General features: G+C 39.5%; 3 protein-coding genes across 10 annotated transcripts in view; 1 reads left to right on the top strand and 2 right to left on the bottom strand.

Annotated features, from left to right (window-relative positions):
- The window catches only part of mob2a (MOB kinase activator 2a), a 66,678-nt gene extending 52,927 nt beyond the window's left edge, over positions 1–13,751 (top strand). For all 4 annotated transcript variants that reach the window (XM_007228089.4, XM_007228088.4, XM_007228087.4 and 1 more), the window contains exons 2-5: positions 5,803–5,963; positions 6,379–6,472; positions 9,764–9,888; positions 11,778–13,751. In XM_007228089.4, the coding sequence (XP_007228151.1) occupies positions 5,803–5,963; positions 6,379–6,472; positions 9,764–9,888; positions 11,778–12,052 (655 nt within the window). In that variant the 3' untranslated portion in view covers positions 12,053–13,751. The remainder of the gene's footprint in view (positions 1–5,802; positions 5,964–6,378; positions 6,473–9,763; positions 9,889–11,777) is intronic.
- A 3,535-nt stretch (positions 13,752–17,286) lies between these two features.
- Positions 17,287–19,867, bottom strand: kcnj11 (potassium inwardly rectifying channel subfamily J member 11). The gene has a single exon (XM_022672127.2). It carries the CDS (start codon positions 19,078–19,080, stop codon positions 17,920–17,922), a length of 1,161 nt encoding a protein of 386 aa, XP_022527848.1. The 5' UTR covers positions 19,081–19,867; the 3' UTR covers positions 17,287–17,919.
- A 593-nt stretch (positions 19,868–20,460) lies between these two features.
- Positions 20,461–25,127, bottom strand: part of abcc8 (ATP-binding cassette, sub-family C (CFTR/MRP), member 8) — a 52,726-nt gene continuing 48,059 nt past the window's right edge. For all 5 annotated transcript variants that reach the window (XM_022672124.2, XM_049474707.1, XM_022672126.2 and 2 more), the window contains 9 exons: positions 24,163–24,276; positions 23,844–23,964; positions 23,431–23,561; positions 23,000–23,078; positions 22,804–22,912; positions 21,950–22,053; positions 21,367–21,500; positions 20,847–20,909; positions 20,461–20,722 (listed from right to left, as the gene is read on the bottom strand). In XM_022672124.2, the coding sequence (XP_022527845.2) occupies positions 20,585–20,722; positions 20,847–20,909; positions 21,367–21,500; positions 21,950–22,053; positions 22,804–22,912; positions 23,000–23,078; positions 23,431–23,561; positions 23,844–23,964; positions 24,163–24,276 (993 nt within the window). In that variant the 3' untranslated portion in view covers positions 20,461–20,584. The remainder of the gene's footprint in view (positions 20,723–20,846; positions 20,910–21,366; positions 21,501–21,949; positions 22,054–22,803; positions 22,913–22,999; positions 23,079–23,430; positions 23,562–23,843; positions 23,965–24,162; positions 24,277–25,127) is intronic.

Below are 25,127 nucleotides of genomic sequence, written 5' to 3'. Positions count from 1 at the left end.
CCTGCTGTAACTCGACTTGTTTGGGGAGCACTCGTCAACTGTTTTACTTGCTGCTTTATTGAGGTAATAAACCTCACACTTTCACCCAGTCATGTATTTTGGTGTTCACACACAAGTGTGCCCTGTAATGCTGCTGTAGTGAGTCGGGGGAGGGTGAAGTGAATGAGAGAGAGACTCTGTACTTATGTGTTTTGGTTGTGTCTCTAAAGCTGTTGTGATGCTGATGGGCTCTTGTTAGTTTCGGCCATGTGGCATTGATACTGGGTTTAGGCTTGGACTGTTACTTTTTAGTACTGTGTGTGTGAGTGAATATTTGTAAAGCTTCTCAGAGTAGAAGTGCTAATCTTGGATGCAATAATCTTTTATTTACCCCAAAATCTTATTGGATTCTAGATCAGCATTCCTACTCTTCAGAAGCTTTAATAAAAGTATGTATTTAATCTATAGTAAAGGTGAGGTTGGAGTATGCCGTCAGATAAAATGTCTAAGTAAAATGTTAAGCAGAGTCTTTAGAACTTCAGTAAAATCCCATCGGCTCAGTCGTGCACTTATCTGTACAGCCTAATAGCATTGATAATTCACCAGTGCATCTCATAAGCGTTTTAATGTAAGCTGGATACAAATTGCTGCAGTGAATCTCATGGCTGTGATTACAATCTTATTAGCCTAATTAACTTTTATAATAACTTCTTTAATTATCAGCCTATCAAATCAATGGAATTCGCAAAATGTATGGCTTTTTTAATTGCTCTCAGTCACAACAAAGAAAAAATATTGTGTATATAGAGCATCTATATTTAACTCGGGTTCATTAATATTTAACTTGGTCAAACCTAATGTTTTACAGTCTTAAAAAAAATTAAGGCATCTTTGTGGTTCTTGATTTGGACATGCAGGTCCAGGAAAACGCACTAATGGGTACAGAACCTTTTTACGTTATACTGTTTTTTTTTTTGGTCTTCAACCTCATCAGATCCGATCTCTTCCTAAATTCTCATTGGTTATAACATTGAAGTTTATAAATCTTCAACCCTATTCTATCTAATGCTCCAATAAGTAAAAAAAAAATAAAAATATATATATATAGATACATGGATAGATACATAGATAGATACACATACATACACACGTCTCCAGTCACACTCTTTAAATCGTGCATAGTTCATGGCTTTAAATTGTACCCAATCAGACCAAATGTTTTAGTCTTAAAATAAAAGGTTCCTACACTGTTCTCAGCTTGGACAAAGTGCTGGGAGATATGACCTCAAAACATTATCATGATTTTGTTTAAACGTTTTACCTCTACTACAGTTAATGATCGACTGACACAAGCTGCTTGGGTTTTCTATGTTATCATGTTGAGCCACATTAGAACACACACACACACAGTAGTATGTTTTGAAAGGGACAATACATAAATACACACACACATAATTAACAGATTTTGACCTGTCCTCACTGGGTATAAAACATTTACCTTATCTGAGGTTCTTTAATCTGTAAACAGCCTCTGAATAAAGTGAATGTTCTATTCCTGTTAAATATCTGTCTTAAAACTTTTTAAACAGGATCAATTTACGAAGACCGTGAGACATTAGTTAAATCTTATTGAGTTTAAAGAATCACTTCAACAGTCACATGTATTGTTGATAAGTACTTGCATCTTGACCACTGAGTGCTTGTTTAAACATGCTTATTAAAGCATACTAGCATGCTATCTCTTCTCCTTTATTCCTATCTAAATAAAATTGTAAGATGTGTGAACCAGTGGTTTGAATATTCATGGCTCTTCTGTGAGTCTTTTTGCTGAAAGTGTTTGATTTGAGTAATAAAATTTAACCTAGATTGAGAGCCGGCTAGACTGGTTAGAAATTCTCCTTAGAACCATAAATACATGCTTAATGAACGTGTTTCTCGCTGCGTAAAGTGTTTTAAAGGCTTTGTATTCAATGCTCCCCAACTTTAGCGCCTTTAGCATCTTTGAATGCATCACCTTTGCTGGGGTTTCGGACGTCTGCTGGAGTTGCTTAAGGTAATGTGGTGCCAGTGAGGGTCGTGCACACATCACCTCCGTTCTGTTGGAGCAGAGCATTGTTCAGCTCTGCTTCCGCTCCTGTGTGAGAGACTTCGCTGTGTGCTGTGAAGTGTAGATAGTGGCATTCCACGGCTTCCTCTTTGGCGGCTTTTGAACTCGGCAGGTTCTTGTGCTTTGGAACTGAACTGCTTTTAATACCTGAGGTGAATAGACGAGCGGTCGATGGTCACGTTCTTTAGCTATTTGTGCCAATTCTAAAGAGCAAATTGGCCTATAGCCTGTGGTGTTGTCTGTGGGCGCGAATGCTCTTCCTTCATTCCTTTGAGTTGCTTGGATGCATGCACAAAATGTGCTCAGACACACACACACAAACACACGTACACATGCTCACACAACTAAATAGGTTGGTTGGAAAAATATCTGTGGTTGGTATGCATGAACAAGTTCCTTGTTCCCCTTTTTCTTACCCCAAATTAGATTATTTTTTTCAGTGAGGAAAGAACAATTCCTTCCCCACCAAAAAAAAATATATAAAAAAAATACACACAAAAAAGCAACAACGGGTTCTTGTAACGCACATTGCATTTGCATGTGGCTGTTTCCAATTTTCCAGAATGCTTCTTATTTTGGGGGAAATTACATGAACAGAGCAAATTCTTACAGCGTTAGCTAACACATTTCAGGAGAAAGAAAACATCTCACTGCAGGCAGCTCTACTGTTTGCCTGCTTGCTTACTTGCGCTCCTCCTTACACACACAGAGTTGTTCACAGATCCATGTGTGTTCCTAGGAACGTCCACATTTCTTTGCCTTAAAAGGTAGCAAAGTTTAGTGTAGGCTCAGGCCAGGCCAGAAGGCTTTGACCAGGGAGCAAAACATGCCACAGTTTCTCGACATCCAGGGACGATGGCGATAGATGGAGATAGATAAGCAGTTACATTGGTATTTAGTTTCTGGTGTTGTGTATGGAGGGTTTTTAAATACACTTTTGCCTTCCCCCCCAATATTCTACATTTATTGGACAATTGTGTGTCCTAAGAGCATTTGTCCTACATGAGATCTGTAGTGAGGTAGCAGCACAGTCAGCTGAGAGTGTATAGCCCATGTTTATGCTTGTGGCCTGTTGAGATTAGCTTTTTAACGTATGGTGTGAGGACTTTCCTCTACAGTCAGCTGTGTTGATCACTCAGGATCCTCAGACAGACTCAGCAGGCCCAGGCCAGAGCTCCCTTTCATTCTAATACCAGCTGCACACAACAGCTGCCTGCCTGCCTGCCTTTCTCTTGCTGCATCTCTGCAAGTGATCATGGCTCATCTGAGATCAGTGGTAACAATAGCTGAGACTGAGAGTTAAGGACAGTAAGCTGGTCCTCGAGCAACAGGAAAGGCCATCTGCTTTTGATACCCCATGCCTGCACACATTCGCTCTGCCTGCTGTACTGTAAGGGTGTTCTACACCTATAAGTCTGGATCAGAGTCCGAATCAAGGGTTGTGTTTGTTAATTGTGTATGTGTGTGTTTGGTCTGTTTTTCTGTCCTCAAGTTCATGAACTGCATCTTCCTGTACTCTACATAGATTGGTGTTTAAAAGAGCTTGTGTCAAATGTTGCCATGTTATCAGTTCTGCAAGATGCTATTTCAGGTGTTGTGCTGAATTCTGCCTCTTTTTAAGGGTTCTGTGTTTCTCACAGCAGAATAAGCATCCCCAAACTGAGAAGCTGAATTACAGCACAACACCAGTTCTTTTTCTTCTTCTATTGTTTAAAGAGGATCTCTGGTGTAAAATTAGATTTTTGGTGTAGTAAAACATGATAAAGACTACTAATCTTTGTTGAATAGCCCACCTCCGCTCTGCTGCAGCTTTCCGAGATCCTGTAATTTTGTCCTTAATGCCCAGTACTTTTTAACACAGGAGCGTCCACTTGCCCCTGCAGATAATTCGCTTTCTTTAACACTGGTATCCAGGCTCAAAAGTAGAATCCAGAAAGCCCTGACATTTAAAACGAGGCATTAATAATTTTAACAGTGCACAACAAGCTTATTTAAAGCCAGAGTTCTCCTTTAATGGGTAACTATAGCCTCAACTATCTCAACGTTTTAGATTTGGTGCAAAGTCTGAACCATGTACAAAGTGTTTTCACACTACAGACAGCCTAAATCCTGGGCTAAGATCACATTTTCTTTGGTCCGGATCATGGTTTTTAGCCCCTATCGCACTATTTTGTTTCTGAGAAAAGGTCCAGACCGAACAAGGTAGATGTCGGTGCACCTTAAAAGAATGCTGATGCTTCTCTGGTCTATTTTTCTACTTACATGCAAGTTTATTTAGATTTAAACCAGTTAGGGTTCAGAGCTGTGCTTTAACACAAGCATAAATCAAGCTCGGATGCTGCATAATATCTATAATAAAGTGAATCCTTGCAAACAGACAGTCACTTAACATGTTGGCCAGTCTCTAAATAAGTTGTTTGTGGGTTAAGGATAAGTTAAAGATAAGTCATGGTCCTGGTTTAAGCGGTTCATCCCGGAATGGGAGGTAGCCAGTGTGAAAGGGAGGAAGAGAGAAGGAGGCCAAGAATATTTGAGTGGGAGATGATTACACAGCATTGAGCGAGCAGGCGTGGAGAGGCTTGGAGAAGCCGGAAATTAAGGTCAACAAAAAGAGCAGTAAATTATGGGAGTACACTGAAGGTCTGTTCCATTCCTGCAAAAAATCTAAATGTAAGCACAGTAGCACTGCCAAGTGCAAGAAAGGGGGAATATGAGAGGAAAGGAGTGGTTTTTGGAGGGTTAGTTGGGTGTGAAGAACCGCTAAGACTTTTTAGTCTATGCTAAGTTAATAGTGCAGCCCAGAGAGAAAGAAACCCAGTGTTTACAGTTTTCCTAAACACATTGTTCCTCTGTAGTACTGTATCTCTCTTCATCCTTTATTATCCTGTTAACGCCTCCCAGCTCGACCCTTGACCACTGACCTCAGTCACAGCCTGTTTACAGCGGGAAACTGCCACCGCCATGTGGTTTTAACATTTACGCTTTAAAAGTTGTGCTGGACGTATAAAACTGCTTTCACACCTGACGTTTAAGTGTTGTGGAATGTTCCTTTCCTTCAACTTCTACTAGCCTGCTTTTTAATGCTGCGTTCACATTACCAGACTGAAGTGAATTAAATTTTTTTGTTTTTTTTGGGGGGGGGGGGGGGGGTTTGGTGTGGGAGGGGGGTTGGTAAGAGTTGTGCACAGATCTGATTTTATGTAGGGTTTTTTTTTCCAGCGTTGTCGAATCTTATATTTTCTAATTTGATTTAAGCCGCTTTTATACAGTATGTGGTCCTGGATCAGATTCGTATCCGTTTGGTGAATGTGAATGGTCTGATCAGATTTCCTACATCTTTTTGACTCCACATATGTGCTTAGTAGTGTTGTCATTAGCCAGCACTGGCAGCGTGGGAAACGACAATGGAGGTCAGGAACAGCTGTGATAATAGTCAGTGGAAGGACAAAGAATGACATGCATAAACATACCAGTGTGCACATGCATGTTGTGTCAAGGACAGATTAGTTCACATTAGACAGATACAGATCCCTTACATTTCTGAATGTGAACAGTCAAGATGGCTAAATCTGATCTGAGCAAATGTGAGGCTTATGTAATGCAGCATAGGCTAAATGTTTCTGATGCGCTCAAAAGGACTAAATGCTTAAAAAGGGGACTTAATTAAAGCTTGTGTGAATGTAGCTTAATTGTGCTTCTTTTTGTGTGTTTTGTAGGAAGTCTAAAACGAAGCCCAATGGAAAGAAGCCTCCAGCCGAGGAGAAGAAGCACTATTTGGAGCCGGAGTACACTAAAGTGCGGGTGGTGGACTTCGACCTCAAAGAGCTGGTGGTGTTACCCAGAGAGATAGACCTCAATGAATGGCTTGCCAGCAACAGTAAGTTAGCCCAGCTGATCTGCTTTACTACATAAACAGATTTTCTATTTGACCCTTGTTAAAGAGCGTCAGGGACGTTAGTAGAGGCTTTGTTTGGCTGAGCTCATAAACAAACAACTTCCTGCCGAGTGAGGTGTAGAAACCCACTCTACTCGTTGGGTTTGTTTTTCATTGTGTGATGAACTTTAGAAGGAAAGCTGCTTATTTATTCTGATTGTTATTTTAGAACACTTACTTATGAATGTCACTTAATGGATATTATTTAATCTTAATGTGAACAGAGTTTCCTCAAAAGCTCACATTCAGATGTAAATGTTTTGTGAGAGTAGAGTTGTGTGATGTTTGTCATTTGATGCTCATCAGTTAGTTCTTATTGTTTTGCTCACAGTTCCTCTTTTTTCTGTGTTCTCCACAGCAACAACATTTTTCAATCTCATCAACCTGCAGTATAGCACAATCTCAGAGTTTTGCACTGGTGACACATGTCTAGCCATGACGGCCTGTAATACGTAAGTACCTGAACGAATCTTGTTAAAAATGTAAATGGGATTCAAAATAGGAACGTTTGGGGCAGGGTTGTTTTGATACAATGTTTTGAATAGATCCATGATCATCATGTATTTTAGACGGTGACATGATGTATTTAGAGTGAAATGAGAATCTGATATTGGGTAATTTAGCAATACAGGTTTAGTGTTTAAAGTAGTCTGGCAGTCTGTGTTCAGGATCGGATTCTCTCTCAGCCAAACTGTCATGTTTCCTTGTGGCCTCATTTTTCTGGAGAGAGGTCTGTGAGAGGGAATTAGGTTAAGGCAGACCTGGAACGTACAGTATGAGTTGGCACACAATCATATCTAGAAACCCTTCTTTTTTTTGGACTGTTGTGTGTAAAATTAGGGATGCACTGAATTTATTAATTGTTTGATTGATTTATTTGTTTTTTTTTTTGTCTGAACCATTAGTAAAAGGCACAATGGTGAATGCCAAACGTGTGTTAATAATATTTTAATAATTGTGCCACTTTTGTTTTACTATTATATAAATAAAACTTGACTAAAATACAATTACTAATTTATAATTTTATTGGAAACTGGAAATTTTAACATTCCGGCAGAGAAGCCAACAAACTGACTTAATAATGAATGAGTCATTCTTGTGTATTAATTGTTATTGTGTTCACTTATTCAGTTCCAAAAGCACAATTTATTTGTTGTTGTTTTTTTTTATCTGTATAATACTTTTAAATGGTGAATATTTGGTGCATCCCTAGTTAAAAATAAATAAATAAATAAAAATCTGTGTTTTAAAATAAACTGAGCTAAAGAATGGGGTGGGCATCATGGTTCCATTAGTTCTAATATGATTTACAAAAACTCCTATTATTATATGGTCATTTAATTTAACTTGCATATGGTTTTACTGTCAGGCTTTTTTGTATTGTATTCTAGTTCAGTTTTGTTTTTATTCAATAGTTTAACTATAGTTGATTTTATGCCTGTCTGATTTGAATATTTTGTAAGTGTTCAACTTTTAGCTACTGTGACTAAAGGATTATTTGTGTGGTGTTTTTCTTTCTTTTTTAAATTCCTCACCGAACTAGCCGGCCCTGTTTGGCCAGAGGTTTAGAGGGGTGTGCATGTGTGTATTGAGTGTGTACCTGCAGGGTGGGTCCTCCGCAGGTGACTCATGATCACACCTTGACCCTGTAGAACCTGATCTCCGTCTACTGAAACCTCCCCCTCACCCCCACACACTACTCGAACCGCTCTAGTGCAGTCTGTAAACTAGTGAGATCGGCTTTACTCATCAAAACCACCTCCGCAGGTGACGTCACCACAGTGTCTCAACAGCTGTGATTATTATTCAGGTCACATGTCACTTACTGTCACCAGTTTATAATTTGAAGGTGCTCATGATGACACACTTGTCTCGTTTCTGTGTTGTATGATGACCTGGTGTTGTAAGTAGCAATAAGAAGCAGATATTTATTTATTTATATTTGACAGAGTTAGTGATTTTAATATTTAACTACACACAGGATTTAAGTGAATCTCCAGATGTTTATGATGTCAAACTCTATAGTTTTCTGTAGATTTTAAGCATTTATAATAAAAAAAAATTCCCCCTACAAATGTATCCATAGAAAACTGCTCTAAAAATATTTTAAATAATGTTTTATCTTCAAGTTTAAAAAGTAAAGTTTTTGAAATAAGAACTGCTTTTTTTTCCATTTACCCCAAAATCACACCAGAGGTGAAATACACAGACAGTGAGGTGTAAGAGCCTGTGATCAACACTGCCTGTGACACTGTTCTGACACTTATTAGCTTCAGGCAGAAATTTCAGCTCATTTTCTCCTTTAGCTTTCTTCTAATTTAAGCTTTTCTAAAAAGTTTTTCTAAATTCTGACAGCACAAAGAGCTGCTGTGTTTTACTGCTTTTGGTTTCTAATAATAAGCTGGACATTACTGCAACGTTTGACGAGGCAAACTGGATCATATTTCACAAAATTATTTTAAATATAAGATTCTACTTCAAGTTTACTCAAAAATCAAGCTGCAGCAGAGCTATTTGCAGAGAACCACTTTGTTACAAATGTTTTTTTGTAAAAGACGTGTGCAGTGAGATGTGTGAAGAACCTTTTAAAGGTATTGCGCAAAAAAAATGATGTACAGCGTGTATATTTCAAAACACATACTCGCACATATAGAAAAAAAGGGGGTAAAAAAAAATAGGAAAATATGTGTGTGTGTGTATATATATATATATATATATATATATATATATATATATATATATATATATATATATATATATATATATATATATATATTGAAGTATCCTGATATTATCCCCCTGATAAGTTTTGCAATACTGTTTTATTTCACAACAAAATATGCAAGTCAAGTGGTTAATTTTGTGTTGTGTTTATACCCCAAACACTAGAAAGCAGTGTGTTATACTATAGAAGTTACTGTTCTTATTGGATAAAGTATACTTTTCTTTAAGTTTTTCTTTAAAATGAATGCAGCACTGGATTTGAGAAGCTTATTGAATCAGTGCCACAGCAAGTGTGCAAATGCAGCAATCAAAGCTAATATTACAGTGTGATTTATAGTGGTGACTTTTTTTTTTTTTGGTCCAGGCTGAGTATAACGCAATGTTTTGTGTTGTAGATGATGGCAGTTGAAAAGCTGTTATGTGCTCTGAGCCACTAGCTGAGCCTGTTTAGCAGCTCTCTCCTTCAAAGCCTGTTGTTTTGTGGGCTCTGGTTAGGCTTTAATTGACTTAATTATTTCAGTTTAGCTTTTCAGCACTTATATGGGTTGGCGTTTTTCACCTTGCCCCAGTCTGTCAGCTGTGTGTTCATCCGTGAAACATTCTCTATTAAACAGAATTGTTAGCGTTGTTAGCATTGGTTAGCGGTCAGTGGGTCTGTGTAGCTTGGTCAGCTATGTGAAGATTCTACATTCCTGGGGATTTGTAATGTCTACAGGCCTTGGAGGCCCTCCACCCTGCGCTCTCCTGTCGGGCCCTCTCACTGCACGCCTCCTTAAACACACTGATGGCAGAGGAATTCCAGTCTATTACTTCCAACCTGCAGCTCGGTGGAATGGCACAGTTCTACTGCTGAGAGGTTTAATGGGGTGATTAGGTGATTAGTGGAGGCACTTGGTTGCTCTTAACTCTTGGTAATGAAGCTTTATGTAGTTTTGATTGTTTTTTTTTGTTTGTTTTTTTTAGATTTGTATATTTTGTGCTATATGAACATCTGTCTCTTCTCTCCTGTCTGTGTGCAGAATATACTACTGGTATGATGAGAGGGGGAAGAAGACCAAGTGCACAGCTCCTCAGTATGTGGACTTTGTCATGAGTTTAGTGCAGAAACTAGTGACAGATGAAGAAATCTTCCCAACGAAATACGGTGAGTGGAGTGCACTGCCACCCTGTGGGTTTTAATGCACACTTACATTTTTGCTGTTCTGTCTGAAGTTACCTTGAGAAAGTAGCACCACCTAGTGGAGGTGTAGGGAAGCATCTTCCTGATCCTGAAGCTCTGCATACTTTACATATTCCACAGTAATACCATGGAATCTAGCCCATCTATGGCAGTGAAACACAAACCTATACAGCTGAATATGGCAGGAAAAACATCTTCCCGGTTTTTTATTGATGGTCAGCCATTTCTGTATCAGCCATAAAGAGCAATTGGGGGTAAAGGAACGTTTATGTTAATGCACAGGATAGTTTTCTTGGAACATGAGAACCTTTAAAGGTGACCTTCTGGACCCACATCACCTTCTCTAACCTGTAGGTTACGGAGACAGTCTGGGCGGGTTGCAAACAGTAAAAAATAAATACATAAAAAAAAAAAATAATAATAATAATAATAATAATGCTCTTTTGAATTCATTGTACTTTTCTTTTATATTAGTTTTATAATAGTTTTTTCCCCTCTTAAAAATAAATTTGTTTTGGTGTGTATTCTATAAAAGTAAGTTGCCCTTGGTTTTAGGCCTTGGGACGGGTAGGTTCTCCAGCTTCACAAAAAAACGAATCAACTAATTAACAAGCCATTTTTTAATTTAATTGTTACATTTAATTTAAGGTTGTGGTACCGTAGAACCAGGTTTAAGCATCACTCTGTTTCTATAATATATTAGACAAAACAAATAATGTTTTTGTACTAAAAGCAGGAGAAGCTTAACAGGTAATAAGTAGTAAACATTTTTTATTGTTTCCAAAAAAATGTTTTTACGTACTTAACTGTCGGCCTCTAGCAAGGCCTCATACACATAAAAACAACACTTATTCATTACATTTACTATTTACTGGTTACTGGTGAATTAACCTCCTGTCAAAATAGCCTCTTAAGGCTCCTACCAATTTCCAAAAATACAAGCAGAAAATTGACCAACAAATAGACTAATTCTGTGGGAAAGCAAACCAGTGATAATGAGCCCCTCCCCCAAACCAGCTCATAAACTGTCCTGGGTGTGGACGTGTATTTAGGACAAGTGTGAAAATGCTTTAAGGCACTGTCCCCTGCTGTTTAGTCAATGTTTCAGAGAGATGTGTGTCAAACTTTAGCGCCCTCTAATGGAGAAACCACTGTTGAACATTATTATTTATTTTTTTTCAGAATAGGCTGGAATGAAAATAACGCTCCTGTTATTCTTAAATCTACTATATCTTATATCTTTGGGGTCAGTTTGACCTAAGCCGTTTACATCCAGAAAATGATTTTAATTTTATAATATAAACATTATAATATAAACAAGATTTTGTGTCAGGTTTTTTTTTTTTTTTTTTTTTAACTCCCTTTGGTTAGATTACATATAAGTATTGTGTTGTTAGATCAGGGCCTAAAGCAGGGGGAAGTAGTACAATTGTCAGTGTTCTCGTTATTCTACCCTAATTAGTATACAAATTCGATTGTTCAGGTAAAACAAATGTTACAAAAATTGTCCCATTAAAAAAGAATTCTAATTATAAATTTAATTTACAGAAATTGACAATGTACTTAGTCTAATCGTATTTAATGGGTGGTCCTCTGTAAACTATAAAGCACAAAAATTATAACAATCGTTTTATTTCAGAGAGGCTAAACAATAAATGGGGTCAAATTGACTCCAAAGATAATAGGAGGGTTAATCCCTGATTCTGTGGAAATTAACCAGAACAAAACAACAAATCCCTGGAAATGCAAAAACCAGCAGCTTCTGTTTGTTCCATTACTAGAATTACCAACACACAGTGATTCTGCGGTGCTTTTTAACATCTCTGTGCCCTCTCTGTGTTCTCCTCCTGCAGGTAAAGAGTTCCCCAACTCGTTCGAGTCTCTGGTGAAGAAGATCTGCCGGTACCTGTTCCACGTGCTGGCGCACATCTACTGGGCACACTTTAAGGAGACGGTGGCGCTGGAGCTGCAGGGACACTTGAACACGCTGTACGCACATTTCATCGTCTTTGTGAGGGAGTTCAATCTGGTCGACCCTAAGGAGACGTGCATCATGGACGACCTGTCAGAAGTGCTGTGCACCCCCCTGCCCCCCTCCCCACAACAGAACCACGTGACTGAGAGATGAGCCGCCCGCACAGCCACCGAGCCCCTTTAGCGCGGAGGAAGAGGAGGATGAAGAGGGAGTGAGAGGAGGCCCTGGGCAGGGCCGGGCTGCTGGCAGGACTCGCAGACCCTTTGACATCCTGATGACTTTTTGACCACCGTAAGAATCAGAGGAAGGGGCGGAGCTTGGGGGAAGGCAGTGCCTCTGACCAGTGCACACTGGTGTGGAATTCCCCCCCCAATAACAAATAGCCCCACATGTCTACCTACCTGCAATCTAACTAGGAACTATTTCTATTCTTTTTATTTTATTTTTTAGCGCTTTTATGTTTTTGTTTTTATTTATTTTCGTGCACATTCTTGGTGGATCTGAGGTTTGTGAGGATGGCTGTTTTCAGTTTGGATGCATTCGCATTGCCTAATGCATGAGACAGAAAGCCGGTTAGTAGTTCTGCTTTGAGTCGACGCATAGCCTGCGCAGGTGGCCTGCACTGTTGTGTCTGCATCACTCTGCAGATACACTGCGGAGGTAGAAATGCTGGAATCCAATACTCAATGGCCAATTACAGATATTGCGGTCATCATGTTGCATAGTTACATTTTAGGGAAGTGCATGCCAGGCTATAGCAAAGGCTATGGTGTAGGTATGCAGCTGTACACAGGGTTATGCATATGCTCCTGCATACACTCCATGCAGAAGCATAAATCGGCTCAAGGCTAAAGCACTGTCTCTGCTATTAGACCAGGGTTTTCAATTCTGGTCCTGGTGCCCCTCTGCCCTGCTAATGTATGGCTTTCTCTTCTCACATCCGATTCAGCTCATTAATGAGCTCTTTCAGCGTTTCAGTGAGTGTGCAGGGAATCCTCTTAAATCACACCAGGTCCAGGATTGAAGAGCTGTGTTAGTGATGTATTAAATAAACTCATAGAACCTAACCTGCCCTGACTGTTAGTTCTCCATGACTGAGACTAAACCATAAACACTCATTCCTTCATGAAGCCGGTTCCAGTTCACTTGTTCTGTCGTCTCTTCATCGCCCCTTAGCCCTCCAATCTCCTCCTCCCTTCTTTCCCTCTCCCTCTATCTCTTTCCCTCTCTTCCCATTCCCTCATTCACAGTGATGTTCTGAAACGTTAGAAAGGTCACATGATGATGATAATGAAAGGTTGAACACCAGAAATGAATGTCCTGGTGAAAGAAGGCTGATGATGAGCGGTATGGTCATCTCTTCTCTCTCACACTCAGTGATCAGCGTGAAGCTGGTAGAATGTGCTATGATTGCATTCAGAATGGGTGAGACTGATGATTGGTTGATGTGTGAATAAACAGTGCAGATGGTTTTTGTGGCAATGCATTGAGGATCCATCCTCCAGGGTTGCAGCCTTTTATTCTCTTTTTCTTTACAGTTTGTTTTTATTTTTTATGTTTATCAAAGAGGTCATGAACATTACGGCTACACGTGTGTAGAACATGCACATTCTGCTTGCAGTTATAAGAAATAGATTGTAACTATGTAAAGAAAATCGCAAGTGGATAACTTCAGATTAGCCTCTATGGAGGGAGATTTGTTTCCTCTTTTTTTATTTTATTTATTTTTGACCTTTTATTTGCAGGGTTCTTAAGTTCTGGCTTTCTTTTATGTATTTTAATTATCTAAGTTAAAGCAATTTATTATTTTAAGCTCTGCAAATTATAATCTAATAAAAGATTTTAAAAATGACTCTACTGTTTTACCTTGGGTTTTTTTTTTAGGGTCCAGATGAATCCTTTTCTGCTGCTAGATGGATTTATTTTTTTGTTTCAATGAAGCATCATATTGTTTCTGGGATTCAAAGCCTTGTATCTCCAAAATAGTAGCTTTACCAAAATAGAGGAAAACAATAATATTTAATGTAAGTCTATATTATGTCATTTTGGTTGATTTGTCCAACCAATTTGGACAAAATTTGAAGAACTGACCCTACATAATGAATTCCACAATACAATTCTGGAAAAAAAAATTAGAACCACTCAAAACTGAGTTTGAGATGAGTTTTTTTTTTATTTGCTTGCATTTTTGCACTAGGAGTGGCATAAAGTTATCCAAAAGCAGTAGACTGGTGGAAGAGAAAATGCAAAGATGCATGAAAACAGTGATTATGCCACCAAATATTGATTCTGAACTCTTAAAACTTTATGAATATGAACTTGTTTTCTTTGCACTGTTTGAGGTCTGAAAGCTCTGCATATTTTTTGTTAATTCACGCATTTCTCATTTTCTGCAAATAAATGCTCTAAATAACATTATTATTTGGAATTTGGGAGAAATGTTGTCTGTAGTTTCTAGAATAAAACAACAATGTTCATTTTACTAAAACATACATTTTACTATAAATAGCAAAATCTTCAAAAACTTTAGTGTTTTCTTGATTTTTTCCAGAGCTGTATATTCACAGTATAATTGTGGCTATAACTGATAGTAAAAGGTGTAACTGCTCTGTTTCTCCAGCAGGTGTCACTGTTTCCTATTTTATCCCAGAAGAACCATGTCCAGCTGCTAAATAACTACTAAAAATAGACCCAAATACAAGAACACTTAATATGAACAATCCAGTTTATTGCACACCAGATCCTGTGTACCACAGAGTGCACACACCGAGCATTCAGCTATGGCAGACTAATAATATAATGCATTCAAGCATCTAATACCCTGAGAGAAATCTGCATTCAAACATGCATGTCTGATATTCAGAGACAGAAAATCTAATATTTGACAGCAGAGCACTTTGGGAATTCATGACATTTATGAAGCCTGGGGTGTATTAAAAAGAGAAGCAAATACAAAATATTGCTTTTTTCATAACGGACAGATTACTCGCAGGTCTGGAACAGAGTGAAAATAAAAACATTTTAAATAATAGTGGATATTTGGTGGCCAAATAAATATAAAATCTCTATAGGTCTGTTGTGCAGATACAGTGTGTTCAGTTGTGGGTTCTGCTGCAGTCTCCTTGATGCAGATCACATTTCATGGCTTCCTTTGCCGTGGCACTGACCTTCAGCAATAGCAAGAAAACCTGCCTCAGCCCTGAACACATCATCTCAGCCTTGACCTGCATCTATATCTGGCTACAGAACGCTGCATATGTTCTGTGATATACAACATATGAAACTCAGTTTCTGCAAGATATTAAAATTCATATTATTTTGTACTTTTTTGTGCATTAACCCTTAAAACGCTAGGTTTATTTTTTAGCAATAAATCCTAATGCAGAACAGTGAACTTTTAACATACAGCAGATATACAGCTCTGGAAAAAAATAAGAGACCACTTCAGTTTCTGAATCAGTTTCTCTGATTTTGCTATTTATAGGTATATGTTTGAGTTATTCTATATATAACTATTGACATTTCTTTCAAATTCCACATAAAAATATTGTCATTTGGAGCATTTATTTGCAGAAAATGAGAAATGCCTGAAATAACAAAAAAGATGCAGAGCTTTCAGACCTCAAATAATGCAAAGAAAACAAGTTCATATTCATAAAGAGATTTGGTGGAATAATCCTGGTTTTTAATAACAGTTTTCATGCATATTGGTATGTTCTCCTCCACCAGTCTTACACACTGCTTTTGGATAACTTTATGCCACTTGTAGTGCAAAAATTCAAGCAGATCAGTTTGATTTGATGGCTTGTGATCATCCATCTTCCTCTTGATTACATTCCAGAGGTTTTCAATTTGGTAAAATCAAAGAAACTCATAATTTCTAAGTTGTCTCTTATTATTTTTCCAGAGCTGTATATATGTAATATTAAAAGTTTAGTTCAATTTTGAACTAAACATTTAAACTATGATTGCTGCATCAGTGTCTTTAGTAAAAGTGTGATCTTACATACAGGGTTTAAATGGGATATGAATAAAAAATAATCCCACTGTAATGTAGCACCTCTAGCAAAAATATAGATCAGACTTGCCCCTATGCACCCATTCATCCAATACCCTACCGAAAAAAGGCCTTTATTAAATGTGCTTTTCCAGACAGAATATTTTAGAACTAGACTATCTAAAGGTGCATATATATTTTTGAACATCATTGTGGTGTCCATAAAGTAGGGAAGCAAATAAACAGTTCCCTCACATCCACACACACACACACACAGTCCCATTCACATTCTTTTAGGCTTCCCTGGCCTTGATGTCACCTATAGCAGCCCTTAAATTATTGATTAAATTTGATTAAAAGGGGATTAAAATTATCTGCACATTCATCAGCGTGCATAAAAAAGCAGCAGCCTTCACCCCAATCTGTAAACTAGCTACTCTACAAACAACTGCATTTTCTGTATTCTCATACTTTCCAAAGCTCTGTTCTGTTTTATAGTACATAAATAGTACTGATTAAGATTAAGTACAAAATACCCCCCCATACGTACTCTAGAGCTGGGAAAATTAAAGCATTCTTTATTAGCTATTAGCTAGTATTATTCAGCACCAGAGTCATGCAAAGAACCTTTATCTCCATTTTTTTTTTTCACTTCTAATGGTCCAATCAAAATCTATGATGAATTGATCTGTAGATTTATTATTATTTACAGTTATTTGGAATATATTTTTTTTAGTTGATTCCCAAATAAAGCTAATAAAGTTTGTTTTAGTAATATTTCTGAACCCATTCAGAAATATTACATTCACCCATTTAAAGTCTTAGTTTTTAAATAAATAAACATTTAACTGTACTAATTTTAACTTTTGGCAAAATATAATATTCACACTTCAAATATTTTTGTTAATTTGTTAACATCTTTCTCATGTTACAAAAAACTAATACTTCGTGATAGAAAGTGTTTGATTAATTTGACAAATATCTCAGCAAAGTAGATTTGATGGGTCATCTACAGAGCAGATTTCTACAAGTTTTTTTCCCCTCATAATTCATAATTTTCTGCATGCAGACAGTCATTCAGAGTGATCTGATGTGAACTGGGTCAGTGTAGAGAAACACACCAGCGGGCTACAGATTCCTGTACAGTGATGGTGAGGAGGGGTTTGATAAATTAGACTAATATGGGACATTTTTGCATTTGTGGGGCTTAGAGATAAAAACTTCCCACATCAGGGAGCTTTATTCACATACACCTGACTCCTGAGATATACACAGTACACTGACATGCCAAAAGTCACGGGAACTGTTAGCCCGGCCAGTGTGGTCATGGCAGGCCAACATGAATTATCTTCAACATGAGTTTAAGTGAGGTCTAGTAGTGGGCACCAGATGAATTGGGAAATTTTATTACTATTACCAACAGTGGACAGCACAGTGGATAGCAATGATCAGTCAGAATGGTGAAGTCTGGCTAGAACTGACCACATGGTTCAAGAAATTTACTGCAGGAGGATCCACACACATAAACCATTAAGTCCCATGCCCCATGATGTTTGGCATGTCAGTGTATAATGCTGATGATGGTGACATTTATGGCTCTCTCGGCTTACAAGGCTTACTTGGGCTCACACCCAGATCTCTCTGTAAAGCTGTGTAAAAATGCTATATATAAAACAGCCTACATTAAATAGTACATTAATAAATAATAAAGTTTCATATCTGACCACTCTGAATGACTACCCATACCTTCTCCCTTTAAAAATAAACTAGAAAAATTAATACATCTTCTGAATCCCTCTTTTATGAAGGGCAGCTGTGGACATTAGTGGGTTAAGCACTGGTCAGGATTAACGTTACAAGCAGGGAGGAAATCTTCTCTATCCCACCAGGCAAAAATCCCAGTTTCGTGCATCCTCTCTCTTTTATTTTAGCCCGTTTACACTCACACACACACACACACACACACACACAAACACATTCACACGCGTCAGTGCCTCCTGTTTCCACTCCAAAATAAGAGTTCTCACTCCACTGTGAAGGTGCTCTGCTGCTTCTTCACTCTCCTGCGTACCGAGCTCCTGCCCGCAGCCGCAGCGTCTCTGAGGGGCTTGAATCTGGCCAGTCCGCCCTCCTCGTCCAGCTGCTTGGCGCTGCAGGTGGGCGTGGGGACCCGCACCGTGTTTCCGAACTTGGAGTAATCCACGGCGTACATGCCGTCCTCCTCGGACACGGTGGGCACAAAGCGCTCCCCCCACAGGATCTCGTCGCACACGTAGGACGTTCTTGCCTGTGTGGTGATGCCGGTGGTCTCCACCACGCCCTCCAGCACCACCACCACCTCCAGGTCCTGGCGCTGCAGGTCGGCGGCGGACACGTCGTACAAGGGGCTGCTGCGGTCGATCACGTGGCTGATGATGAGGGGCGACACCAGGAAGATGGCGTTGGTGCCCACCGGGTTGTCGGTCTGCACGTCGACCTGCTCGAGCGGCAGCACCTCGCCCTCGTCCGTGCCGCCGCGGCGCACGAGCTGCATGCGCACCGTGGCGCTGATGATCATGCTCTTTCGCAGGTCGCCCAGGCGGAACATGAAGCACAGGCGGCCGTTGCGCGCGGCCACCACCGCGTGCTTGCTGAAGATGAGCGTCTCCGCGCGCCGGTTGGCCTGCGCGGTCTTCATGAAGATGCAGCCCAGCATGATGGCGTTGATAACAAGGCCCACGATGTTCTGCACAAGGAGCGCGAGCACGGCCGAGGGGCACTCCTCCGTGATCATGCGCCCCCCGAAGCCGATGGTCACCTGCACCTCGATGGAGAACAGGAAGGCCGACGTGAACGAGTGGATGTCGGTGACGCACGGCACCGCGTCCTCGCGCCGCCCCGCGTCCAGGTCCCCGTGCGCGAAGGCGATGAGCCACCAGATCATGGCGAACAGCAGCCAGCTGCACAGGAACGACATGGTGAAGATGAAGAGCGTGTGCAGCCACTTAAGGTCCACCAGCGTGGTGAACACGTCCTGCAGGAAACGACCCTGCTCGCGGATGTTGGTGTGCGCTACGTTACACGCGCCGTTCTTGGCCACGAAGCGCGCCTTGCGCTGCTTCGCCTTGTATTTGGGCTGGAGGACATCCTCGGCCAGCCGGGTCACCACGAAGTCCTCCGGGATAAGTCCTTTCCTGGACAGCATAGCTGCTGCTGTCCCATGCTAAGGCTCGCCGCGCTCAGGTTCTGCCGCTGCTGCCGGCAAATCCTCGCCAGGTAAACATCGCGGTCGGTGGAAACGTTCAGCGCTGCGCTCCGGTTGGTTCACCGGTTCACCAACAACTCCCCCACCCGCAGCGCGCGCCGTCAGCTGCTCACCAAAACTATGCGCGCGCTCAGCTGCCCTGTCCCTGTCCCGGGCAGGCAGCGCGACTCACTTTACAGATCCGATTCTTTCCAGTTCCAGTCTGTGTGTATGCGTCTACTGGAGTGAATTCACTCCACTGAACCGACTCCTGAATCGACTCGCTGTAATGAAGCACTCCAAAGAAGTCCTCCGTATCGACTGATCAGTTCTTTTGTTAAGCATCTTGTTTTCCTCATCGATTCGCTACATTCTTGCACGAGTCGATTCAGTTTATTATTAATTCCATTCAAACGATCCGTTTGTGTGAATCAGTACACTCTACTGATTCGTTTCTTTCTCACTATTTCAATCGAGCTGATCCAATTTTTTCGATTCGTCTTGTTTCCCACCAGATTTCCTTCACCTACATTTCTAAAAGTCACACTGTTTCACACAAACACATCACATTTAACAACTGCACGCTCCGTCTGATTCAGTTAAACGAGTTGTTCATTAAGAGTGATTCACCTGCACTAGCATTGCTGTGAGGAGCTCCCCAGAGAAGATTCAGCTTCCAGCGATTCAGCTGCTGCTGTCTGTCACTTGAAACATGATATTCTGTCAGCCATGCTTAGAGTCGCCTACCGCCTGTTCAGACTATGTGAAGATCTCACGGGGAGGGAATGGAGGGGGGGGGGTCTCTATTTAACCCAGACTTCTTAAAAAAAAAAAAAAAAAAAAAGGAAATCATGGTCTATACTTAAACAGGGCTTATTTTAACAGATTGTACACACACATTCAAGTTTAATATAAACACCAGAGCATTTCGTATACATTGTAAGTGAAAAATATATCTGCTTTTGGCCCTTAAGTTCCAATGAAAGGTTTTGTCCCACATCAACTTTTTAACAGTTTTAACTGTACATGATATTACATTTTACATATATATATATATATATATATATATATATATATATATATATATATATATATATATATACACATCACACACAAAACACTGAATCTCCAAAATGACAACTTTACAATGGAACTTTTTTGGAAATATTATTCCATTTGGAAAATTTCTATTGGTCTTCATTATGAATTTTAAATACAATTTATGACATACCTGCCAGATTCAGGATGTTTGGAAAAGTGTAGAAAAAAAAAAAAAATTAAAGATGTACGTTTTGTACATGATTGTGACAATATAATGAATGATCAGAAAATTGGCATGTGTATATATAGGCATTTATATTTTATTAGTAAAGAAATTCCATCTTATTTACAAATATGATGTTTGGTGAAATACAAAACAATAATACATGGTAGAATTGCACTTTAAATGGGCAGTCCTCAGCGGTCATTTATCTGCACGAACAAATGAGGCAAATACACTGTCCTCACAACCAAGGAGAACATCTGGTTTATCATACTCAAGGATCACCCCTCTCTTCATCACAATCACCAGGTCCGCATTCAGGATGGTGTGCACTCGATGCTGCAATGGAGAAAATAAAAAATGCACACGTTAGCTGAAATCGACCCATGCAAGTATGCATGTCTCGGATCATGAATACAGCGCTTATTAAAAATACAGTGTAATAGTAGTGCAGGATACTCACCGCTATGGTGACCACAGTTCTGTCAGCGAAGGCTGTCATCACGACTTTCTGTAAAATGCTCTCCTGTAAAACAAGGAACAGATCAATATATGGTTTGCAAAGTTTAGTGGTAAATAGATTAATAAGGAATAAAAGAGAGCTACATTTTGCATATATTATTATAAATTATATGTGTAGTTTTCTAGAGGGTTTGTTGTAGGGGTTATTTTATTTTAGTTTAGACTGAGAACTGCTAAAATCAGCATTAATAAGAGTCACAGAATTGCTCAGTACAGTGATTTCTTGCCAAGCAGGACTGTGAGCTCAGCTATTTAATGGAGCGAGTGCACTTGATGCATTTACTACTACATTTACTGCAGCCATGCTCCATTTGCTGAAGCAGACATGATAATTCTGAGACTAGTGCATTGTGACATAACTGGCAAGGGAAGGAAACACAAGAAAAGAGAATGGAGTCAAGCCCTTGGGCTTTTTTCACTTTCTTTTTCTCACTGCTTCACTCTGTCTTATACACACGCACCGTTGCCATGTCTATTGAAGCAGTGGCCTCATCCATGATGAGAATGCTGCTTTTGCGAACAAAGGCACGTGCCAAACAGAACAGCTGCCGTTGCCCCTGGCTGAAGTTCTCCCCACCTTCCGTCACCATGGCGTCTGAAACACAGAAAACCCTTTAGGAATTGCCTTAGAAAAAACCTGTGGTAAAACACAATGAATCACCAAAACATACACAAGTCCTACTACATTCATGGCACCACCATTTTTAGTGACAAGACTGTAAGCTGGTATAAGTGGTAATTTTATTATTCCAGTTGAGTGGGCAGACAGAGTATTTCATAAGCAGCTTCCTTAAATTGCACCAGACCCAAATCTCTGGCAATTCAGAAATGAGCCATGAATTCTTCATAACCCTGTCGGCTATCTAGCTTTTAACACTCAAAATCTTTCTTATAATATTTAAAGAAGGCTTTGCTTCCTGAGTACCTTAATTCTGTATATGTTTTTAAAATGGTAAAAAGGAAAATATCTAATCATTAAAAACCAAGGTCTTTTTTTATACATCAACAACCTGCATGTCTCAATTAAGAGTACACATCTCTTACCAAGACCCCCAGGGAGAGTTTTCACAACTGGTTTAAGCTGGGCGATCTCTAAAGCTTCCCAAAGCATACTGTCTGTAGCTTTCATCTCTGGATCTAGATTAAAACTGAATACAAACAAAGAGCATTTAATTAATGACACAATCAAGTAAGAAACAACAATTTATAAATATTTTATTATCAGTTCCTTGTCATTCTTTCTCACCACACTCTGCACAACATAACTCTTAAACACAAGCAACACCACCAATCAGCACAGGAAAATATTTGCACCCTCCTCCCTCATGTGTCTACTGCATCCATTTTTGAGCAAAAAAGCGGAATAATTAAAAAGCTCAGGGTGCTCGGGGGAGAGCATACAGCTCCAGCAAATGCCCTGATTGGTTCATGGGTTGCTAAGTAACCAGGGGAAGAGGCACCCTGCTGCCTTTTCTGTCCAATGAGAGTGCAGCCAACTGCATCTTGGGGACCCCCAGCCAGAGATGGCATATGTCTCCACTGGGACTCAACTGGGACAGTGGTCACAGTGGAAGAACAGTCTTTAAAACAGATGAGTCACCTGAAGGGTAAGCACACATCGCTACAGAGAAGAAGAGCTGTTTTGTGTAGCTAAACGTGCTGACAGTAACATGATGCTAGTAGACACCTGCTAGCCTGATACCATTTCACATTCCTAATTAGTGGCTAATTGATTTCAGTCACTGTAAGTGTGCTTGGTCAGGGTACTTCAGTCTGGCCAGAACAGGAATTATGTAAATGCCATGTAAGCATTTTTGACTAACACGTTTCTTTAACATAATACATATAATATGTTTGTTAAGCTTAATTCAGTGCAGAGAATTGGAAATGAGCCTTACCGGATTGTTCCACTGAAGAGAATAGGATCTTGGAGGATGATAGAGAAACGACTCCGGAGTGTCTGAAGAGGCAGCTTTGCTATGTCAATATCATCTATGATTATCCGCCCTGTTAAAATAAGCCACAAAAGCAAAGTATTAATATACACTGAGCTGAAATAATATTAAAGTAAATTAAATACTTTTGAATTCATACCTTCAAAGGTATCCACCATACGGAAAAATGCTAAGGAGAAAGAAGACTTTCCACTTCCTGTTCTGCCACAAATGCCAACCTGTGGTAGAAAAAGACAATAAGACAGGAGGATCATGGCCACACTTATAGAGAGAATAGAGGCTGTAACTATATATACATTTTAGAATCAATCATGTGCATTAAAATAGAATCAATCAGTTTTCATCTTAATTTCTGACTACTATTAAACCACAAAATCTAAAGTTGCAAAAGTCCCACATGAATAAAATCCATTTCATCACCAGAATTCTGTGCAGTTTAATTAATTGCGGCAGCAAATGTGCTCATATTTTATTCATGTGGAAGGATGCATATTTTAAGCAAATTCAGTGCATTTGTTTTTAAAGGCTTTATTCACAGTTTTTATACTGTGATCCGAAGCTGTGCTGTACCTTTTCTCCTGGTTTGATATGGGCATTGACATTCTTCAGGACAGGCTTTAGAGTGCTGTCGTATCTAACGCTCAGGTTTTGGATCTGAATCTCACCCTGCTGGGGCCAGCCCTCTGGGACCTGGGACGCAGCTGAGATTTAGAGGGGGCGCAAGGATACAGCATAGGCAGAAAGAGAAATGTCAATATGATACAAACACACAGAGATAAAAGTGTGTGCAACAGAAAAAAATATACAAGGCACGTCTAGGTGGATGTGGAGAGAAAGGGAAAGAGACTACAATGAACTAAGTATCTGAAGATGCCAACAACAAAGGCCAGTAAAAAGCATGCCTGCAGGGAAACAGTAAAGAAGCAGAGTATAAAAGCAAGTTCTCTGTGTAGAATGTGGGTCAGCATCAGCCCTTCACTCACATAGCAGTCCTTCATAGTTCTCTGGCTCAGTCTTTAGCAAGTTATTAATCCTCTTCACCGCTCCTAACTGTACTTCCATATCAGCCAGGTTACGCACCATCCAGTTCAGATAGTTTGATACCTGACAACATTTAAAGACAAAGAAAAAAGACATAAAGGTTTTAGTGTGAGAAAGGAGAAAACATTCAAATCAAGCTACGATCAGTCAAAACAATAAAAAATGTGCATCAATTTCGAATATTAAAATCTGATTATAGGTCTAAACATTCTTATCCAAAAACTACAGAATTGTGTGTACATTCTGTCTCGCAGCCCATACCATTAGAGCATAGGTCAGTCCCAGACCCACCAGCCCAGTAGACAGGTGATTGTAAAGCGAACTGGTGATAGAGGCCACAGCTGCTATCAGAACGATACATGCTCCAATGTACTCCTGGAAAAAAAAACAATGAGCACAAAATATATGTATTATAAGCTAACCTGTCATCTGCAAATGTACTGCACAGCATATACATTTAATATAACTATACAAGTCTCTTTACACCCAAGCCATGTTAACAGTTTTAAATCCTGAACGCATGTCTCATCTTCCTGTAATGCATGGTCAGCACACAATTTAAGAAGCTCACATGCTGTGATTCTAGAAAATCCTATAGAGAGAATTAACATTTAATAAAAAGGAAAGTGCTTATAAAATATTTTCTACTACAGTTATATGAACTGCAGACATTAGGGAGTCAGGTAATACCGCACCGGAAGCTTAATTAAAAAAATAATCAATAAAATAAAATTGTGCTAGAACAGGGGTCTCAAACTCATTTTTGCCGAGGGCCACATTGGCATATTGGCTGTCCTCTGAGGGCCAGATGTAACTTATAAATATAAGAAAATGTAACCAGATGTAATACAAAATGAATGTAATTACTCCTTAATGTTAAATAACTCTCAATATACTATTTATTCAATCAAATATTACAGTTGCATGGAAAAATGGTTGCTTGTTGCTCTATTAACATAAATCCTTTTAATTTATAAGTTATATTAACTTTGATCAAAACGTTTGATACTGAAATAAGGCTTAATAAATATAAAATCAAAAATTGTGAGCTGTGACAGATTTAGCATTTCCTCAGATTTAGCAGTTCCTCATCCAACCACTAGTCGGAGCTGCAGCTGCAGCACCACAAGCCCGCAGTCTTTGCTTTGTCAGAGCTACAGCCCAGCCACGGGCTACAGGGCTCAGCTGAGCCAGTCTGGAGCGTTTTTAAAAATTTGTAAGTTCTT

This window comes from Astyanax mexicanus, chromosome 2 (assembly GCF_023375975.1).
Source record: "Astyanax mexicanus isolate ESR-SI-001 chromosome 2, AstMex3_surface, whole genome shotgun sequence".
NCBI classification, from domain to species: Eukaryota; Metazoa; Chordata; class Actinopteri; order Characiformes; family Acestrorhamphidae; genus Astyanax; species Astyanax mexicanus.
Note: the sequence above shows the minus strand (reverse complement) of the source record. Positions and strands in the feature narration are given on the sequence as shown.

Bases quoted from the DNA above. Each gene is read 5' to 3' on its own strand.
- kcnj11 (XM_022672127.2), bottom strand. From the start codon at position 19,080: ATGCTGTCCAGGAAAGGACTTATCCCGGAGGACTTCGTGGTGACCCGG.